This window comes from Sander lucioperca, chromosome 15 (assembly GCF_008315115.2).
Source record: "Sander lucioperca isolate FBNREF2018 chromosome 15, SLUC_FBN_1.2, whole genome shotgun sequence".
In the NCBI taxonomy this organism is placed as follows: domain Eukaryota; kingdom Metazoa; phylum Chordata; class Actinopteri; order Perciformes; family Percidae; genus Sander; species Sander lucioperca.
The window spans coordinates 18,081,717-18,095,494 of record NC_050187.1 but is presented as its reverse complement, the minus strand read 5'-3'; the positions used below and the strand labels follow the sequence as shown (position 1 = coordinate 18,095,494).

The window sequence follows — 13,778 nt, the reverse complement described above, 5'->3', positions numbered from 1 at the left end:
TTCATCCAATAGTTGTTAAGATATTTCAGTCTAAAGCAAGGTGATGGACCGACTGACCGACGGACAGACTAGCTGCTAGCACAGCTAATAAAACGAGCTACAACCAGCAAAGCAGAGAGGATTCTGTGGTCCATACCAGTTGTGGGTGGCTTTCTGCAAGCAGGTTTATTACAAAGTATTGTTACAGTGACAATTTCAGCTCTACCGAAATTAACCATACATTGACATGGATGCATAAGAGAATGTCTACATGGAGAGGCACCTCTTTAAGGTCAACGCACACACTGCTGTGAAGTGGTCAAACAAAAGAGGGACTGCAGCTGCTCACAAACAAACAGGACTTAAAAGCTTCATGATTACGAGGTTTTTGCTACTTGCCTTAAATAGTGTTTTTCAAAGGTTTCTGCAGTGCTTACTGGGGTTTATTGTAGTATATTGCATTGCCCTTTAAATGCATGTTGGCAGTATATCATAGCACTTAAATAGATAATTGCAGTCTCAAATGGTACCATAATGCACCATCTACTCCAAACATCAGCAAACAAATTACAGTACATTCAGTAACTCTCAGAGCGCTATCCCGCGTGTTGCCCTTCATTAGTGTTTAGAAATGTAAGCTAACCTTACAATGTAGTCATTCCCAGGTTTTCTAGTGTTTGTCAAACCTCTACAGGTTTTTGCATCAATAAAATAAAATACGATAAAAACAATTTGACATGTTTCACAAAAATAAAATACATTAAAAACAAATACACAAGGCCATTAACATTCCATTCTCACATAATATTAAACCATATTGCCTCTCAACAGAATATTTTACATCTTCGCAACAATTTAAATAACACTCAACACAGTCTTTTAAGTTAGATATCTCCAGTGTCCGTTACGTGTTTAGGGTGCAATTAGCTCCTGGGTTGTTTGTTTTCAAGGCCACTGACTATCGCTTGGATCCCTTGGCCAGTTTGCTTGTGGGAGTGGTTCTTCTCTGAGGAGTGGGGATCTTGGAGGGTTTTCCTCCGCGTTGACGGGACGCAGAGCGCGGCGTTGCTCGGCTTGAGTCACCGACTGTCTCAGATGCGTCTGAGCACACAGACTGGATGTCTGAGATGTCAAAGTCAGAGGCGTCACTTCCTCTGCGACTGCTCCCTCTGCTTCCGGCTTTACTTCCAGGACGGCTGGAATTCTTTCTCGGCTCTAGAAAGATAAAATCAAGGACAATGATTAATGAAGTACTAAGGATGAGCCTAAACAGTAGGGTCAGTGTCAGTGTAAACATTCTGTTGCTAGTAGCAACTGCTACTTTCACAGTAGCAGTTTAACTGCTAGCTCCGTTTGACCTGGTATTAACCCTCCTGTTGTCCTCGGGTCCAATTTGACCCATTTTAAAAAAGTTTCTATATCAGAAATGTTGGTTTTCTTTCAACCAAATTTATGATCAGTTCACTACTTGAATTAGGGTGTTTTATGCAATTTTATAGAGTTTTTTTTATAAAAGAACATTGAAAAAAGTGACAACAATGTCGAAAAAGATACCCAAACAATTGGGAAAAAAGTTTTAATTTAAAATTTTGACCCAAAAAAACAAAAAGTTGCTCGGTCGATGAGAAGACATCGCAAGGGTTAAATGCATCATGAGCAAAAAATGTCGGAAAAATCGCGCAGAAAAAAACCCGACGAAAACATCGGAAAAAGTGACAAAAAAAATACTTGGATAAAAGTGACAAAAGTGTCAAACGTTGAAAAAAAAGTTTCAATTTTGACTTAGAAAATCAAAAAGACAACACGGGTTAAAATAAGACCTGAGTGATCGAATCACAAGTGGACAGCTCTAAGTACAGGTACAGATTAGCATCTTTAATCCGCCCTTTATGGATGACTATCAATATATACTCAATTTCTAACTGCCGTTAGTAATTTCAGTTTATTGCTAACGAGCTAGTTATCAAAACAAATGCTAGCTGTCTGAGGCTAACGTGTTGCCTTCTGGGTAAAGTAAAACATTGATTTGCAGTCACTATCATTGAATTTGTAGTCTTTTATCCAATACTGTTTTGCGATTTTTGCAACACCTTCAGTGACTTGTGGGTGACATCTCAGATACCTGACCCATCATTTTCTACAGTACTGACTAGAAATCACTCCTTAGACCCCTGAGAAGGTTTTTGGCAAACTCAACATGTTTTATTTAAACATATAAAAATGGTTTGTTCTTCATCAGTGGCTACATTGTTTTCATTCCTTTAATTCACACACTTTTAAGGAGCTGCGAGTCTGCCCCAAACAACAGCCAAAAACATTATCTTTAAAATATGATGAAAAGAGACACTGAAGTTGCTCTCTACTCACCACCTATTGTCTGTGTTCGAGCTTTCAGTACAGCAGCGCTGATCAAGGTTCCCTCTTCAGCAGACTGAAATCCTTTGCCTGACAAGTACCCAGGAAGACGTAATTTGCTGCCTTGAACTGGTGTACTCTGCAAAGGAAAGAGCTTGAATTACTTATACTTGTAATCAATGGGAGTTAACTGCACAGTACAATGAGAGTGTTTTAGAAAGCAGTCCATATTAACTGAAGTACACAACAAGTTTTACCAGAAAGCACTACGGTCGTTGTTGAGTTAGTTTAAAATTTGACCAAAAAAATCCTTTCAAAATCCTTATTTTTGCAACAACTTGGGAATGTATTTTGGAAGCAGTTAGTATTTGGATTATATGTTACACCTGTTGTTAGAAAGTCATTAAACACATGCATAAATTACATATAAAGTAGTTCATAGTATAGTGGCATTAAAGAGACAGATATTTTTGACAAGCAAGAATGAAATATAGCCCATTAGTGATCAAAGAAGTTAGAGTTTATAGACCCAACTAAAGTCTGCAGAATAAAACTGGAAATCAGCTAAATCAGAAATATATACCACTAACTAATACACCAACTAGGAGCTCTATCGAGGCTTATTAGTAACCTATATAATATACATTTATATATATTTGTCTCGGTTTTGATAATCATGCAGTGGATTTCAGTTGGGTCATAAATCTGAAGCGTCCCACATCATGTGCTGTATACGACTATACTATATGACTATACCTCTGAGGATGACCCTTGGCTCCCAAAGGAGTCTGATGATTTAAGAGGAGTGGAGGGTTTGCTGTTTGTAAGCCAGGGCTTATCATAATTGCGGGTTATGTGTTGGGGAGTCTGGGGAACAATGGCAAATAAAAAAAAAGACATGGATTCACAAATCAAAAACTACCAGAAACACTAGATGGAAGAAACACACAAAAAATAAACAAGAATGTGATCAAATAATGTAAACTGAATAAATGAAGGCAGATAAATGAGAGGAAAATCATGGTGGGGAGTGATCAATCGACAGTGACAGACAACCAGAGAACTGGCTCTCCCAGCAGAGCGGAGCCTCTCACCTTGGGTGTACTGGTCACTACTGGGTTTGTTGGGACCGCACAGCTCTGACTGGAGGTGGATCTGTTGGGAGAAGCTCCTCTGGATGACGGCCGAGATCTCCGACCTCTGTAGCGGAAGCTCGCCATCACCTGAGTGGGTCCCTCCGGGAGGATGAACTTCTCTCGCAGCTCCATGTTGGTCCTGCCTTTAGCTAAGAAACGACACTTCAAATGAGCCATACTGCATAAATACAACTGGGATTATTTTATTTAGTAATTTTTGTGTTGATGATGATGTGAGTTAACACTTTATTTTCCACTTTAAGTCCCTAATTTCCTAGAAATAACTATGGAGTTTGGTACTAATTTTAGGTAAACTAGACATTTCTTCGAAAGAACTGCTCCATTTACACCCAAGCAAATATCAATTATTATTATTAGACACTTTATTCTTCATACATGTTGAATTGTTTGCTTGTCTGTGGAGAAATTTCACAAAATTCCATTTTGGCAACTAATCTAGTCTTTGTAGGCTACACTAAAAAAGAATTATTATCAATGAATTGTAAATGTAAAAATGTAACTGTCACTGTTTTCGCATTTAGCAACACATCACATAGTTATTTCCAGGAAACTTCTAAATAAATGACTGGGAAATGATTAGGGAAATACTGTATATAACATAAAGTGTTACCAGGATGGGACTTTAAATAAAGCAGAATATTTAAAATGAATTTAAATAAAAGTTGGGATTTGAATACTGAATAAACAATGAAAACACAAGACTCATGCTGTTTCACTTCTCATCCATACTGCTGCAACAGCAGTTTTGTTTCTCAACCAGCAACACTTCTTTGTTTGCTTGGACTGCTAAACAAATGGTGAAAGGATTCAAACAAATCAAAGTGTGCCCAAACACTCCCATACCAAAACAGCCCAAATGAGAAAAATTACAAAACCAAGAAATCATAAACTACACAGAATAAACCAAACAGTGCACCAGTTGAGTGAAAAACAAACCGGCTTACAAGCAGATTTAATCACTAAGCCACACTGTCAAACAAAGTAAACAGTGAGGTGAATACTGTTTCAGTTTTGTTGTGTGTGTTATATCGAGACATCTTCGTCATTCTCCCCAATGACAATGTTAGTTCAGTTTTATAGTTACAGGGAATATACTGTATTCAGCTAAGCATCTCTTGAACCTCTCATAGGGTTTTTGTTTGTTTGATTGTCAAGCAAACCTGAGAACTGCAAAAGAAGCACGGCTGAGAACCGCTCGCTACATGCTGAGAGAGTCAAAAGAGCTCATCTGGTGCGACAAGTCCCAAAATAGTACCTTTAGAGAAAGTGACAGCACACAAAACAACTGCATGCATGAAAACCAACCAGAGTTGAATGACAGTTGATAGTGAGTGGAGACGGTTTGTGAGAATGCCATTCACGATGAGCGCTCACACACAGCTATGGTAGACCAACACACCGAGACAACACAAGCGGCACACACTCGGATGTGCAGACACACATACCACTGGTGGGTTCATGGAACAAGGTGAGATATTGTGAGATTTGCCAACCTATAGGAGACTGAGTAATTGAAGAGTTTGATTCCGAGCGCAACATTTTGCTCCCGTGGTGATGAACTAGAAGAAATGATATCATGTTCAGCAGGAGGAAGGTTCAGCAGGAAATACAGAGATTCATCATTAATACAGAAGATAGCAGAAACAAGCAGAGTACATAAAGCTTTTGCACAAGACGTGTGCACAGAGAGGAAGGGTTCATACTGATATACATCTCTTAGGGTTCTTAAAGGGTTCAAAGACATGACAAAAAGGTTCAAAGACATGACAGTAGATAAGTATAGACATTGAGTAGTATTATTCTGTGAGAATGTTGATAATGATGAAGATCATTATTATCATTATGGTTATCATCATTATTTAGGATATTATTCACCTTATGGTGGCAATGTGCTGTATATAAGTACTGACCCTTATGGGTATATGTAGGCGTGTATGTATGTATGTATGTATGTATGTATATATGTAGGTAAGTGTATGCATGTACATGCAAACACACTGTATGTATGTATGTATGTATGTATGTAGAAGGTTATCTGAGTAAGTGTATATGTATATTTATGTTTTATCTTTCTTGTTTGTCACTCTTAAAAATTTTGAGAAGGGGGGGGCTTTATATAAGCTGAAGCTTCTGACCCTACCCTTTGGTTACTACGACCAATAAATTCATTCATTAGGCGGTGATCAGAAATTGTATTGCGACTTGGCCCTATGATTTGCAGCTATAAATAACTGTTCTTACTTTCAATGTTCATGCCTAAGAAAATAAAATAATAAAATCAGCTCACAAATAAAAAATACATTTTCTAAGAGATCATTTCAGTCTGTGTTATTTCACTCAGTTTTTTAGAGCTCAGTTAACAGAGAAGAGGAGAAAGTTAATAACTACTAACATGATTCCAAAGTATATTATAAATCAGTGCAAAAAGAAAAGACAGTCACAGTGGTTACTTTCACTTATATTCAAACCATGGATTAGACTCTTAAGCTCTCCAAAGCCTTGGGTAGATCTGGAACCCGAGAAAATACTAATTCCTTTACAGTCAGTTATTCTGAATTATTATATTAACTAATGAAACATTACTAATATTTGCCATGTCATTTTGGTGAAAGGAATATCACTGTTTCTAAATGAGAAATGGATTAGCTGACTTTAATCCTAAATAATGTACGGTATATGTATGTAATCCACACCCTTATCAGGTTGTAATGATTTCAAATCAGTTCACATTAAATAGTAACTAGACATTATCATTTACCACACAGTGTGTATTTCTACTCTGTATCTATTAAAATAGTCATAAAATAATCTTTAAAATAATAATCTTAATCAATAGTAACGATCGATAAAGCTGTAGTGCACAGCAATAGAATGGTTTTTGTAAAGCATAAATTGGACAATTTGAGACCTCAGCAATGTTCACCTTCCTAAAGATTTTTTTTAATGGATTAATAACCCAAACTGTAACATGCTCGCAATTCTAGACAGAATTGGATGTGTACACGTTTCAGTATTTAATCAATCAACTGTGCTTTGTGACTTCTCGTGAACTTTTTAACTCACCTCGACAAGGGTCGTTCTTCACCAGGAACTCATCCAGAGCCATCCAGCCTCCGCCCACCCGCACCATCACAGTGCTGCGTAAAATACGTACTAGACGAAGCTGCTGAGAGTCTCCAAACTACAGAAGTTAAACAGAGAGGGGATGTGTGAAAACACTGACCTCTGTATGAACACTCTCTCACTGCAGGCGAAGCTGTGCAACACTGGAAACCAGACTGGCTCGGATAATCACATTTATTCCAATTCATTTTTTTGCGTGGAATTAGACAACTTCAATCAAAATGTTCCATGCAAAAATCAAACAGCCACCAAAGATGCTTTTTGTCCACTTCAGCACTGATTTCCATGTTGCCCACATTTACACAAACAGGACTATGACGTAAAAAAGTACATTTTCAGTTTTCATTCTCAAAGACACAAATTACACAAAGGCCAATCCAACTGGTTTCCTCTGGTAGTGTATGCCGGTGTGTGTGATCCAAATGTACAGTTCCTAAATTACTATTGGAGTCCATTCATTCTTAATGAGTTCATGCTTACCTAACTGTTAAGTTCCGTTACCTAACATTTCCTCACACGTACAATCATTTGATGTTGAGCCTGACTCATTTATTGTTGAGGTAAAATTATTAGCTAATACTGGCTTATTACATATATTGTATATTGGTATAGGTGTATATCTTAGAAACGGTGCCTTTAGTTGACATTTTTAGACAAACTGGCTGATATTTCACTATCACATAATCATGTTTAAATCCAAAATAGCCGAATCAGCCCAAAAAACTATCAGTCAGGCTCTACATAGATATCTGTTACAGTTCATAGCTAATTGAATTTGACCTCCTGTATTTTATATACAGCAGTAAAACAAACTTTACAGCTTTACACACTTAACTCATACTGCAGTGGACTTTTTATTTATTTATAAAATTTGAATAATTTTAGTTAACGTGTGGTTTCTGGTTGTAATGTCTGATTGAGTCCAACAGCATCTGGCTTCAGTTTGCTGCCATTACTGCATGTGGAGCCTGTGAAAAAAACACATTAACTGAAGGCACATTATTCTACCACCAGGAGGCACTCAAGTGTAAAATACTGTGCCTTCATCATACCAACCACACAATAACAAACATGAGAACACTGAGCATGTTATTATGGATGTGATGGTGCAGGCTTTATGAGGTGATAGACAGAAGTCTGCCAGTTGGATATGACCATGAGCATTAGCACAAAGACATAATTCACACAGGACAATCACAGCCGCATGCTTTCTGTCAAAAACCACTCCACATCATGATCAAGCGGACAAACAGCAATCTCCTGCAATCCAGCACTTTGTTGCGCTTTCTACAACTACGACTCAAATGCTCAGGATGCATTAACACTGATGCAGACCCAATGCAGCTAGGACATGAGGAATGGTTCAAATCATTTCTGTCTAATCCACCACAGTGTGACACGCAGACATGAGCAAACAATGATGACCCTCGGCTAAGTGCCTATTATCTCATCAAGTCTCTTCAGTAAACTATCTTCCACTTGAATGATTATTATAATGATTAAATGCCACTGGTGATTTAAGTGATCAAATACATTAAATGTGATGATGATCTGGAGGAAAAAAAGGCACAAGAAACATCTTAAGAATAACTATTTACCAGAATACAGCTTTCCAAAACTGCAACGTGTAGGTGGGGGGTAAGATTTAGATTTTCCCTGTTTGCTATTGTCTCATCGCCGATTAAGGAGTCATGTAAGCAGTGAACCAGACCAAACTGTCAAAAGAATTATTTCAATTCATTGTTGTGCGACACATCAATACAAACTAGTTCATAAACCAACACTAATGCCCCGCCCTATCCCCTCTTACTAACACCCTCCAAATATTAATCTTAATCCAAACAATCTACAGGAAGCATGTGGCACATGATCACATATCAGTAATCCTAAATTGCAACATGCAATTTGTCAAGACATATTAACTCAGGAGGTAAAATGAAAAGCAAAGTAGTCATTGAAATCATCAAGGTTGCCCAACTATGAAAATAAATTAATAAACAGTGTCAGTTGCACAAAAGTATGTCAGCCAATGTTGAGGTAAATCATTCCCATGATACTGAAGCGCCAAAGGCAAGCACACAGAAAGCATTATTTTCCAAACTGCCCAGCAGATGAATTAATGCCTGTGGACTAATAAAAAATATGGCCTGAAATGGTATTGGCTTATAATATTGTATTTTCTGAAACTCAAAAGTAGATATATAAATATTTACTACCCTAATTTTCACCTGGTTTGTCTTATTTTTCAACAAAACAAAAACTTGCGTCATCAGAATAATCTGAAAACTTAAAACACATAGGGCCTTTACTGCTTCTTTCATTAGTTATTTAATATAAAAGTGTTATATTAGACTGAAAACACATTTTAGGCCAGTGTTCCTTATGGATTAAATTATGGCCATAGATGTTTATTTCTACTTCTGAGTTTCAGTCTGTAAACACCAGCCAGGAATTTGGGCAGAGAGTATTAATTAGAAAACAAACATGGTAAATGAAAAAGGACATAAGGCTTGATAAGGCACAGAACAGAGGGGGAAAAAAACAGAAGAGGACTTTCATATGTACCTGGTTTCCAAGGTAGAACTGGTGATGTGAGGAACAATAAAAAAATATAGAAAGGTTAGAGTTTTTACCATGCATTGGCCTTTTTATGCAGCACTTACCGTTCGGTGAAACCAAGCTACTGGTAAACATTTCACAATAATTGCTTGCATTTGTTGAAACATTTGCTCTTGATAAAATGTTTAGTTAAAATCTGCTTACCCGGTATTTGTTGGCACCAATTTGCTCCACTTGGAATCGTTTTGTACATTTGCATTTTGCTACTTGTCGTGTCACCTACAAACAGAGAACATTTCATTGAACCATACATCCCTAAACATATCTATAGGTTTACATTTAGAAATTCTGGGCATGAGAGTTCGTATCACCTCATCTTCAATTTTGTCAGCGTCTGTCAGTGGTTTGTAAGCGTCCTTGTTTGGATGAAGAGCTGCCACAAACTCATAGTAGTCAATGTATCCGTCCCCGTCTCTGTCAAATATGTCTGCCACAGCACTCATCTCCAGACGACTGGTGGGGAATTCTATAGAAGAGCCATTAAAGTGGTATAAAATGAGCATTTGGCTGGCTGGTATACATGCTGTTCAGTTGTGAGTTTGTAAGTTGGACACTTACTAGAGGAGAGGATGCCCTCTATGAACTCCTGTCGGGTCACCTTCCCATCTTGATCTTTGTCAATGCGGCGGAAGAAGTCCATGACACGGGACTTTTTATGGTTCATCCAGCGCATGTAGCGCTTCCGCCACACATCAAAGTCAAAGTTGGCAAATTCCTTCAACTGCACAGGAGCAACAAAGGGTGATATGAGCACAACTTTGCAGAAACCAAACTGCTTTCAATCATACTGAGAGCAGGTCTGTGTAAAACCTGAACTTGATTACCTCATCCAGTCTGTCCAAGGCATCATTGAGTTTTCTCCTCCTGTCCAAAGCCAGCAGCCACACGTGCTGCCACTTAGTGACCAGCAGGTTAACCCGCGGGTTCTTGGTTTCAATGGGAGGTTGTGTTGCTGACGCATACATTGTTTGTGTAGGAGAACGTTTTCCTGCAAGTGAAAGACAAAAACCTTCATAGTGACTGTGCTCTCACAATGGAAACAGGAGGAATACATTAGCAATGACATCATTCCAGGTGCTAAAATGGACATGATGAGGATGTCGCATCTCCCTGCAGTGACTAAACACTGGGCCAGATGGCTCAGGTCACGCTCTATGTGGGGGTATTTGTGGGATACATACTTCCACTTCTTGCTTTGTCGAGCACAGGGATGTGAGACTGGACTGGGGGCTCCACAGCAGGCTTCCTTTTGTGTGTCTTAGTGATTTTGTCAACATCTGGTTGCTTCCTGGTCATTTCCTCCATGAACGCCTGCAGGGACAAGTGTTTGGTTCATGTACACTTGCAGTCAACTACGGTACTGTGAAAAATCTAACTGTTTAAATTAGTTATTTTTATCTGTAGCTTCACTTTACCTGGTGTTCTGCTATGAGGCTTTTGACCTCCTCGATCTCCTGCGGCAGCTGCTCTTTGTCCTTATCGTTGAGGTTGGTCTCAGCCCACTGTAGCCAGGTCAGCAGATTCTCCAGGAGCTCCCGAGTGGCTAACAACTCAGTGAGGGCCGTGGCCAGCCGCTGCTGGTGCTGCCTCGCCCAAGCCTGCACCTGTGACAGTAACATTACACACATTACTCATATTAAACAGACACAGAGCAATTCCTTTTGTGTGATGAGGCACACACGTGCCACCACAAAATGTGAATTTAGTAATTTTTGCAAAAAATCTGGAGGAAGTCTATTGTTACTTGAAGCATCCAGATTGTGTAATTGTGCTCCATCATACCTGCGGGTATGAAAGGCATGCATGCAGCTGTGAACTGACCTCTTCGAGCCGGGCTTTAATGATGGTGTTCCAGTGTTTGATGGTAGTGATAGAGTCTGGATGGCAGATGACCAGAATAGCCTCCCCCAGACTGGTTGCTTTATTTAGAGCCACTCGCTTTTCCTCCAGTTTCTTCATGAACTCCTTAAAAATAGCAAATGGGAACGAGAAGATTTACAAGTGGATTCTCTTCAGCAAACATTAAAGGGAATTGCTCATGAAGTTGTTTGAAAATTCAAGCAAGGCAGAGCTATTTTAATACAATGGAATCATAACTAAGATAAATATCTTAGCATTTTTTGCATGAAAGATGACATGGCATTTTCTTGCTCCAATTACAAAATTAGGGTCTTAACTGTTTAGTCAAGCAAAAGACAAAATGTTTATGCCAGCATGTTACATTTATTTAATAAAACAACCAAAATTGTCAAATGTAAAATTTGAATATAAACCTAAAGTCTTGCTTCAGATAAAATTATGTAAATATTTGCATTGCTTGCCTTGTGTTGTTCGATAAGCGCCTGCAGAGCCTCCTCATCATCAGGCAGGCTGCCATGGAAACGCAAACTCTGCTCTGCCTCAGCCAACCACTCCAGCAGGATATGAACAGTTGAGTGAAACTCCTCAGCCTGCAGCCAGAGGATACAGATCAGTCATGCTCATAGAGTCAGTTTACCTTGTATCTAACGACTGTACAGTAGGGGCTCCACAGTACCAACCTGACACAGGGCCTGCTCCAGACGGGCCTGTTTGGACACTGAGAGGTTGCACACCGTCTCCCAGCGAGTTCCCAGCTCCTGCATCTGAACTTTGACCCAGGACGAGTCATCGTGACTGCTCTCAATCAGCTCCTTGGCTGAACGTTTGAGGGCCTGAACGCTCACTGTCCTCTTTCCTAACTCCTTTTGGAAAACCTGCAGCAACCAATCAGAGAAGGACACAGTCAAACAACATGAACTCACATGCAACTTACTGACTAGTTTAAGATTTGCGTAATTCAATTCATTTATAAATTAAATGAAAAAGTACAGAGGGAAATTGTACTTGTTAATTACAATATTACACTTCAACAGAGTCACAGCTGCTGGTGCAACAAAAAAAGAACGACTTCTGCTGCTGATGTAGTGCAGTTATTAATAATAATAAGATTGGGAGTGTCCAAACATAACATCAGTTTTCCAGACATCTTTGCTAGACAGAATACTTTACAGAATGGGGACTCTCAATGAAAAGGTACTGCCCTTTTGTTGTTTGAATTTAAAGTCCAACCCTGGCATGGTTTAAGTGTCCTTTGTTGTCTTTTGTGATGAGAAACAATCAGTGATGAAAGGAAAGGGTGGTGTTAATGCGGCAGTGAAAACCTTTATGCTTCGGAAGTTGGGTTTCGATGCTGCAACTGAAGACTTTTTATGACGTTCAGCCAGCAGATCAACACAAGCTTTTGGGTCATGCTGTGATGTGGTTAGGGCAGTGCAATTAATCAAACTTTGAACGCTATTTTGATTTCGGCTCCTAGCGATCACAAAAACAACGTAATCGAGAAAAAAAAAATATTTTGCGAATTACTTTTTGCAAGTAAACTCCTATTTTATCTTGTGTTCTGAATGAAAAAAAAATGTTTAAATGGGAAAGTATTAAGGGAAATTTCACAGTTCAAGGTGTTTTCACTGTTGATTTGTTTCACTGTTTTTTAAGTTAAATAAATGCAACACCTTTCCAATAGTCAATGAGTAATCTTGTTAAATAATCTTGATTTCAATATTGACCAAAGATAATTGTCATTATGGTTTTTTTCCATAACCGAGCAGCTCTAGATGTGGTCTGGTGTTGTTTCCTACCTTGTGGTTGTCTATCAGGTTGAGAACCAGGTCTATGTCTCCGTGTACGGGCTGGTCCTCAGCCAGCTGAGGTTCCACTCTGTACAGCCAGTCAATGAGAGCCTGGAGAGCGTCTGTAAACTGGCCGGAGAACAACAGGGCCTCCTCAAGCTTGTTTTGTCTGCGTGAGAGCACGAATCATTAACAGTGAATGAAAAATCTTACTGCAAATAGTTTGACTAGTAGTTGATGGGGATCGAATACAGCAAACGATTTGGGAAGATGTATCCTCACCTTTCTACTGATTTGCCACAAACGGTGTCCCATTTATCCCTCAGTTCACTCAGCATGTCGTCCAACTTCTGATTATCATCCCGAAGGGAGGTCTTGTCTTTCAAGGCACGCCCTGTTCGAGTGGTGGTATCGTACACGGAGTGTTTGCTGCCCACAGCTCTTTGGAACTCCTGTGTATGAGAAACACTGTCATCAAAAAGCTCCAACCTCCAAACAATTAAGTAATTTTTTCCTGTTTTTTTTACTGTATTTAGAAAATGAACAAGCAGACAAAAGTCAATTTTAATGGATTGTTTTAAGTCTTATGATATAGATGCACAGGGTTAGAGTGAACCTTCTCTTTCCTGCTACTGTTGGCATGTCAGATAGTATCCTAATGTCCAATCCAATGTGTGTGTGTGTGTGTGTGTGTGTGTGTGTGTGTGTGTGTGTGTGTGTGTGTGTGTGTGTGTGTGTGTGTTTTGTGATAAAGAAGACAGTATTCTTTGAGGGAAACAAAAAAAGGGGTTAAAACTCAAGAGCCACTGCCCCACAGAGATGATCCAAAAGCAAGATCACTCCTGATACATTTGGTCCTTCCCGGGATTATGATAGGATTAGCACAATATCCCCA

At 39.0% G+C, this 13,778-nt stretch overlaps 1 protein-coding gene and 1 long non-coding RNA gene across 30 annotated transcripts in view; one reads left to right on the top strand and one right to left on the bottom strand.

Annotated features, from left to right (window-relative positions):
* Positions 1 to 135: 135 nt before the first annotated feature.
* Positions 136 to 13,778, bottom strand: part of dst (dystonin) — a 108,242-nt gene continuing 94,599 nt past the window's right edge. For 13 of the 29 annotated variants that reach the window (XM_035992703.1, XM_035992717.1, XM_035992706.1 and 10 more), the window contains 19 exons: positions 13,166 to 13,335; positions 12,893 to 13,052; positions 11,774 to 11,968; positions 11,555 to 11,683; positions 11,055 to 11,198; positions 10,649 to 10,837; positions 10,415 to 10,544; positions 10,058 to 10,221; positions 9,792 to 9,954; positions 9,545 to 9,699; positions 9,378 to 9,452; positions 9,180 to 9,197; positions 8,213 to 8,329; positions 6,555 to 6,672; positions 4,937 to 5,050; positions 3,429 to 3,619; positions 3,091 to 3,201; positions 2,347 to 2,473; positions 136 to 1,194 (listed from right to left, as the gene is read on the bottom strand). In XM_035992703.1, the coding sequence (XP_035848596.1) occupies positions 938 to 1,194; positions 2,347 to 2,473; positions 3,091 to 3,201; positions 3,429 to 3,619; positions 4,937 to 5,050; positions 6,555 to 6,672; positions 8,213 to 8,329; positions 9,180 to 9,197; positions 9,378 to 9,452; positions 9,545 to 9,699; positions 9,792 to 9,954; positions 10,058 to 10,221; positions 10,415 to 10,544; positions 10,649 to 10,837; positions 11,055 to 11,198; positions 11,555 to 11,683; positions 11,774 to 11,968; positions 12,893 to 13,052; positions 13,166 to 13,335 (2,727 nt within the window). In that variant the 3' untranslated portion in view covers positions 136 to 937. The remainder of the gene's footprint in view (positions 1,195 to 2,346; positions 2,474 to 3,090; positions 3,202 to 3,428; positions 3,620 to 4,936; positions 5,051 to 6,554; positions 6,673 to 8,212; positions 8,330 to 9,179; positions 9,198 to 9,377; positions 9,453 to 9,544; positions 9,700 to 9,791; positions 9,955 to 10,057; positions 10,222 to 10,414; positions 10,545 to 10,648; positions 10,838 to 11,054; positions 11,199 to 11,554; positions 11,684 to 11,773; positions 11,969 to 12,892; positions 13,053 to 13,165; positions 13,336 to 13,778) is intronic. The other 16 variants (XM_035992715.1, XM_035992722.1, XM_035992731.1 and 13 more) reach the window with 11 other exon arrangements.
* LOC116052652 lies at positions 5,093 to 5,757 on the top strand. The gene is made up of 2 exons (XR_004105626.2): positions 5,093 to 5,212; positions 5,668 to 5,757. It is a non-coding gene; the product is annotated as an uncharacterized LOC116052652 (long non-coding RNA).